Source organism: Eucalyptus grandis, chromosome 10 (genome assembly GCF_016545825.1).
Source record: "Eucalyptus grandis isolate ANBG69807.140 chromosome 10, ASM1654582v1, whole genome shotgun sequence".
NCBI classification, from domain to species: domain Eukaryota; kingdom Viridiplantae; phylum Streptophyta; class Magnoliopsida; order Myrtales; family Myrtaceae; genus Eucalyptus; species Eucalyptus grandis.
The window spans coordinates 30,931,884-30,938,838 of record NC_052621.1 but is presented as its reverse complement, the minus strand read 5'-3'; the positions used below and the strand labels follow the sequence as shown (position 1 = coordinate 30,938,838).

Here is a 6,955-nt window from a genome sequence, read left to right as displayed (position 1 = left end):
ATTACTGATGAGAACATTGTCCATTTTACGTGGCATGATTGGTGCCGACGTGGATAATTTTTGCATACAATATATTTTTTCTTCTTTTTTTTTTTTTCTTATTGTGGGATGTTGTCTGACCACCTGCCTACAAACCCTCACCTAGCCGACGAGGGCTTGTAGGGCCTTGCCCAATGACCAAGCGAGGATCACCAAGGGGCTTGCCATCCACAATTAAATAAAAGAAAAGAAAAAAAATTAGAAGTTTCTCTAAAATATTGCAAAAATTGTTCAAATTAGCGTCGATTGTATAAAGTAAAATGATCAGTGTCCACATTAGCAATTTTCACCCAAAATTGGCTAGAAAGACCTTATTAGGCAATCATCATTTATGGTTAAATTGAAAAATTCATAAAGATTTGAATTACTATTCTAATTATTTTGCTAATCACTAGGTTTATGATAGATTTAGGAATTTCTTTGCTAATTATTTTGCTAATCATTAGGTTTCAACTTGGTTGATTGAGAGAGAGAGAGAGAGAGAGAGTTGCAATTATTTTGCTAGTCACTGGTTTCAACTTGGTTGATTGAGAGAGAGAGAGAGGAATTTCTTTGCTAATTATTTTGCTAATCACTAGGTTTCACCTTGGTTGATTAATAAAGGCAAACTTTTTGACTGATGCCAACCGTTGGCACGAACGAGAAGAGAGAGAAATATCAAGTTGCAGCAGATAAGGGCGGTAGCTCAAAAAAGGAAGTTTAGTCACATCACAGGCTCATCTACTCTGTCAAACACTAAGAAGCAACATCTTTCAAAGGAACACTCACAAACTCATCTTTTTCAAACAAAAAAAGCAAAAGTCGTAACACTACTTCATCTTTCAACGAAATTTCATCTTTCTTCAACATTCTAATTCGAACTCTAAAATATAATATAAACATCTAATCACATTCTAGCGTCGAAAACTAATGGAAATAAAACAGGATTGATTAGGATTCATCGAGTCCCGGAAAGCCAACTAACAGCTGACTTAAAGTCTTTCCATTGTCACTGAAAAAATCTTAAATCTACAGTTTGCGAGCCGTCACCCTCAATTTCCACCATCATCACCATCGAATCTCGAAAAGATTATCGTCACTGTACATCTCCTTCCCCTATTTTTTATTTTATTTTTATCCTTTCATCTCCCTTCATCAAAATTGAGTGCGAGCCAATTCAGGGGCCCCTGTTCTTATACCAAAAGCCGAAGCTGCGTGTCGTCTGTAAACTTGATGACGAGTTTCTTTTTTCTGTTGCGTCTTTTGTTTCTGCCCTCGGGAACCGACCTGTCATGGCTCACGCAGAATCCCGATGCTCCTCCCTCTGCTCTGCCATGCATGCAGCCTTCCGAAACTCGAAAAGACTTCCCCAAACATGGGGTGACAACACCTGTCTCCTCTTCACTCGCCCGCGTACAGAATCTAAGGTTCCCCAAACACCCCTTCAAAGAAAAAAAAAAAAAGAAACAGAGAAATTTTTTAAGAAGAGGACAAATTATTACAATTAAAAAAGAGGGAGGATATCAGCCGATTTAATTACGCAGAAGATCGCCGACTCAACGGGTGTCCCCGCGCTCTCGCGAAATGTCAAAGGCAAACTGCGATGAGATTTTTAGCATTGGGGGTCCCACCTCCCCTCCTCCTCAGAAGGCCCACCATCTGAGCACATGACCGCCATTTGCTTCCCCCGGACCTATAAATAGTTCCTCCCCCCTCTTTCCCTCCTCCATCTGCGCTTCCAGCTTCTTTTCACACACAGAAATGAAGTGAGTCTACATCTCTCGGAGACATTCATTCTTTTACACCATTGTTTCTCGAATTTACAGTCGGCTGCTCATTCTTAAGATTTGAAACTCAATGGCTTCGCTCGGAATCGCAGTTGCTCTGTTCTGTTACGTTTTGGTCTTCTCGGTCACTGGTAAGTTCCAGTGTCAAAAGGGAGTCTTTTGTCATGGCCCCTTTTGTTATCCCTCTCGAAATCACGTAAATGGTCACTCGCTTTGGGTTTTAAGTTTCGGACTTTCGGTGCTTTCGGCGCGGATTCTGACCTCATGCTCTGTTTCTTGAATTATGCTCTGTTTCTTGAATTTGCGTTGCAGGTGCGGATTCGGCGACATTCACTATAGTCAACTCGTGCAGCTTCACGGTCTGGCCGGGGATCCTCTCCGGCGCCGGAACCGCGCCGCTCTCCACCACCGGCTTCGCCCTCGACCCTGGCGCGTCCACCTCGGTGACCGTCCCTGCCTCCTGGTCCGGCCGCCTCTGGGGCCGCACCCTCTGCTCCCAGGACCCCGCCACCGGCAAGTTCGCCTGCCTCACCGGCGACTGCGGCTCCTCCACCCTCGAGTGCTCCGGCAGCGGCGCCACCCCTCCCGCCACCCTCGCGGAGTTCACGCTCAACGGCGCCGGCGGGCTCGACTTCTACGACGTCAGCCTGGTCGACGGGTACAACCTCCCGATGCTGGTTGTGCCGCGGGGCGGCGCCGCCTCCGGGGCAGGGAACTGCACCGCGACGGGGTGCGGGGCGGACCTGAACGTGGGGTGCCCGCAGGAGCTGAAGGTGACGAGCGCCGGGAGCGAGGGCGGGGTGGCGTGCAAGAGCGCGTGCGACGCGTTCGGGGATCCGCAGTACTGCTGCAGCGGCTTTACGGGTCGCCGGACACGTGCAGGCCGAGCCAGTACTCGGAGTTCTTCAAGAGGGCGTGCCCGAAGGCCTATAGCTACGCCTACGACGACGGCAGCAGCACCTTCACCTGCGCCTCGGCGGATTACGAGATCACATTCTGCCCGAAGCCTTCCACGAGGTAAGAATCCACCTCGAACTTCGGCATTTTCCGGGAACCACCGCCATACGAATGCAGTCATAATTCAAATATTCAACTCTGTTTTTGGGGAAGGGACTGATTTTTTGCGCTTGTGGTGGTGACTGAGGTTGTTCTTGGTTTCTCTTCGTGGCTGCAGTGTCAAGGCGGCGGGCGGTGAGTACGCGATGTTGGCGGCGGAGGTCTCAGGCGGCGTTGCCTCGTCGTCATGGACGCCGCCACTCTCGGCCGTCGCTGTCACCGTTTCGGCGACGGTTTGGCAAGTGCGGCGGCTGTTCTGAACTGGAAGAAAAATATCTTCGTCGCATCGCTCCTCGGAGAAAATATTACACAGTGGGCCCACCTCTCGTTCTCTCTATCTCAACTGGGTAGGGCCCACTCGCTTTGCAAAGATCAAGTAATTTATTTCCGGGAAAAGTGATATTTTCTCGGGAAGATTTTTTCGGCGGGCGATGACGATGGAAATTGAGGGTGACGGCACGAAGTCAACCGCTGGCAGGCTCTCCAACGCTGATGGATTCCGATTGATCCCAACTTTCATTGCATTTTCAATAGTTTTTCGATGCATAGAATGCGATTTGATGTTTAGATTATATTTTAGAATTTAGAATGTAGAAGAGTGATAAAATTTGTTGGAAGATGAAGTAGTGTTAGACCTGTTACTCTTTAGTATTTAAAAAGAGCAGATGAGTTTGCAATGTGACTAAACTTTCTTTTAGAGCTGTCACTATATATTTTTTTTTTTTATTCCTATTCTAACGCTCACTTTCAGATTTTCGCTTTATTTTACATGCGTGGGAGTAAAAACCACCCCGAAACTAAATCGTTCCCTACCTCCTTGGGAGTCGAAATCATGCATCCTTGGAAGTCGAAACCACTCTTGAAACTAAATCATTTCCATCCAAAACATAAAATGGTGGGATTTGAACCATTCACCTTCTTATTTCATGTTGGAAGAGTGGATATTAAGGCAAACCCCAGTAATTAAACTGCTACTCTTGTTTGCTGCAACTTGGTATTTCTTTCTCTCTTCGTTCGTGCCAGTGTCAGTTGGAAGTTTGTCTTTATTAAAATATTGGTGCAGTCATTAGCACAAATAAACGTGCAACACAGACTCTCTCTTAAGTTGTAGTTTAGTAATAGGCGAGAAGATTACCAAAATAATCCTAAGTTTATCGTACGGACGACAATTCAATTTTAAATTTTTCGCTGTATTAAATTAATTACCAAAACAATCCTAAGTTTATTGCCCAATCTAAAATTTTCCAGCTAACGCTGGTCGTTGTGCAAGGCCCTACAATCCCTTGCCAGCCCGCAGCTGACTTCGACCCTCCGGAAAATTTCCCGAGAAAACATCACTTTTCCAGGAAATATTTTTGCTCAGAGATTCGCGTCCCTCGTGAAGCAACGCGTTGACCTCCTGAGATTTTCTTCTCTCCATTCCGGGCCGCTCGTTGAGTCCTACACCCACTTGAGATATAGAGAGGAGAGAGAGAGAGAGGTGCGCCCACTGTCAACAGCCACCGCTGGAGGCGACGAAGATTTTCCTTTCTTTCCAAATCAGAACAGCTGCCCCAACTGCCATACTGTCGCCGAAACGCCGACAGCGACGGCCGATAGCGACGGCGTCCACAACGACGAGGCGCCACTGCCCGACACCTCCGCCGCCAACATCGCGTACTCACCGCCCGCCGCCTTGACACTGCACCCTCGAAGAGGAACCAGGAAAAAAACCTCCGTCACCACCACAAGCGCAAAAAATCAACGGTCCTTTCCCCCAAAGAAAACAGAATCGAATATTTGAATTATGGCTGCATTCGTATGGCGGTGGTTCCTAGAAAATGCCAAGGTTCCGAGGTGGATTCTTACCTCGTGGACGGTGTCGGGCAAAATGTGATCTCGTAATCCGCCGAGGCGCAGGTGAAGGTGCTGGTGCCGTCGTCGTAGGCGTAGCTGTAGGCCTTCGGGCACGCCGTCTTGAAGAACTCCGAGTACTGGCTCGGCCTGCACGTGTCCGGCGACCCGTAGGCGCCGCTGCAGCAGTACTGCGGGTCCCCGAACGCGCCGCACGCGCTCTTGCACGCCACCCCGCCCTCGCTCCCGGCGCTCGTCACCTTCAGCTCCTGCGGGCACCCCACGTTCAGGTCCGCCGCGCACCCCGTCGCGGTGCAGTTCCCCGCCCCGGAGGCGGCGTCGCCCTGCGGCACCACCAGCATCGGGAGGTTGTACCCGTCGACCAGGCTGACGTCGTAGAAGTCGAGCCCGCCGGCGCCGTTGAGCGTGAACTCGGCGAGGGTGGCGGGAGGGGTGGCGCCGGCGCCGGAGCACTCCAGGGCGGAGGAGCCGCAGTCGCCGGTGAGGCAGGCGAACTTGCCGGTGGCGGGGTCCTGGGAGCACAAGGTGCGGCCCCAGAGGCGGCCGGACCAGGAGGCAGGGACGGTCACCGAGGTGGACGCGCCGGGGTCGAGGGCGAAGCCGGTGGTGGAGAGCGGAGCGGTTCCGGCGCCGGAGAGGATCCCCGGCCAGACCGTGAAGCTGCACGAGTTGACTATGGTGAATGTCGCCGAATCCGCACCTGCATATTCAAGAAACAGAGCATGTGACCAGAACCCGAGGCGAAAGCACCGAAAGCCCAAAACTTTGAACCAAAGACGAGTCACCAGTTACGTGATTTCGAGAGGAAAAACAAAAGGGCCATGACAAAAGACTCCTTTCTAACACTCGAACGTACCAGTGACCGAGAAGATCAAAACGTGGCAGAACAGAGCAACTGCGATTCCGAGCGAAGCCATTGAGTGTCAACTCTTAAGAATGAGCAGCCGACTCTAAATTCAAGAAACAATGGTGTAAAAGAATGAATGTGTCCGAGAAATGTAGACTCACTTCATTTCTGGGTGTGAAAGGAGTTTGTAGGGCAGATGGAGGATGGAAGGAGAGCGTGGAATTTATAGGAGCGGATGGGAGAATGGCGGTCATGTGCTCAGTCGGTGGGGCATCTGAGGAGGAAGGGGAGGGGGACCACATCTGCCGAAAAATCTATCACAGTTTTCTAATTCCTCTAATGCCATTTTTTCGGATAAGAACTAATGGAGTGGGGGCCCGAGTGAATTAGCTCGCATTCAATTTTGATGGAAGGAGGAGGAGCATAAAAAATAAGGGGAAGGAGACAGACAACGATGAGACGCGTATGCGATGATTGCATCTGAAATTATTTTTTCAGGCCACGTGTAGATATGGAGGAGAAGATGAATTAGGATTGCAAAGCGTGTGCACGATGGACCGACCATGGAAGGAGAGGTTAGGATAGACTCTCTCTATAGCTCATGTGAACAATGCGCTAGCATGCCTGGGAGAACAGGACAGGGCCATCTCCCCTCGTCGGCCAGGTCTTGTTGCTATCTCTTTCGCAAGACAATGCGCATTGTGGGGATGTATTCTAGGGAACCGTCATGCATCACGTCCTCGATCAACTTATGGTATGATCGCCGATGCATTCGGATTTTACTTACCGAGCTACCATCAGCATTGATTTTTCGATAACCATATTATTAACGATGGATATCTTGTGGAATGATTGCCTATCATCTCTATGTCCGTTACGAATAATTAGTGTCGTCAATCTCGATGCTGTCCACCATAGAGACTTACTGCTGCACCTTGCTAATTATATGGCATCAATCTATAGACAAGAATCATAATTGTGCACATTATGGCTGGCTTCAATTTAAACCTTTTGAAACCGAACAGACCATCAACAGACATTTTCCCAACAAAATAAATAAATATTCCAAGCACGGGTTCCATCTCGCATTAAATGTCGCCTTTCTGGAAGGCTAAGCTCGCGCCCAAGACGAAAGAACGGTAGTCGATGACCAAAGATCCAAACACACTATTCACTAAAGTTTCTGTCCTCTGTGCATCGCACCCTTCGGCACACAAAGCAAAAATAGTCTAATTATTCAGATTCCAGATTCCGGTGAAAAAGCATCTGCCCCGGCATTGACTCGGAAAAGGGCTCAGCACCTCGCTAGTTGCAGCACTTGGCAGCCACAGTCGCATGGCTTTTGACTACTTGGGTGGGGAATATGAGAGAAAGCCTAGCCGCCTCACAGCTC

General features: G+C 49.2%; 2 protein-coding genes across 2 annotated transcripts; one reads left to right on the top strand and one right to left on the bottom strand.

Annotated features, from left to right (window-relative positions):
- Positions 1–1,762: 1,762 nt before the first annotated feature.
- LOC104422763 (thaumatin-like protein 1) lies at positions 1,763–3,128 on the top strand. The gene is given in 4 exon segments (XM_010035194.3): positions 1,763–1,936; positions 2,118–2,660; positions 2,663–2,822; positions 2,980–3,128. Coding segments are annotated over 4 exon segments (906 nt in total). The 5' UTR covers positions 1,763–1,875; the 3' UTR covers positions 3,122–3,128.
- Positions 3,129–4,012: 884 nt separating this feature from the next.
- On the bottom strand, positions 4,013–5,746 carry LOC104422762 (pathogenesis-related thaumatin-like protein 3.5). The gene is made up of 3 exons (XM_039303167.1): positions 5,572–5,746; positions 4,710–5,415; positions 4,013–4,542 (listed from the first exon to the last, which is right to left on the bottom strand). The coding sequence occupies exons 1-3, from the start codon at positions 5,630–5,632 to the stop codon at positions 4,401–4,403; spliced, it is 909 nt and encodes a 302-aa protein (XP_039159101.1). The 5' UTR covers positions 5,633–5,746; the 3' UTR covers positions 4,013–4,400.
- Between the last annotated feature and the right edge of the window lie 1,209 nt (positions 5,747–6,955).

Coding starts and splice junctions, on each gene's coding strand:
- LOC104422762 (XM_039303167.1), bottom strand. CDS start 5,632: ATGGCTTCGCTCGGAATCGCAGTTGCTCTGTTCTGCCACGTTTTGATC. Junction 5,416..5,571: donor TTTGATCTTCTCGGTCACTG/GTACGTTCGAGT, acceptor TTGAATATGCAG/GTGCGGATTCGGCGACATTC. Junction 4,543..4,709: donor TGCCCGACACCGTCCACGAG/GTAAGAATCCAC, acceptor TCGAGGGTGCAG/TGTCAAGGCGGCGGGCGGTG.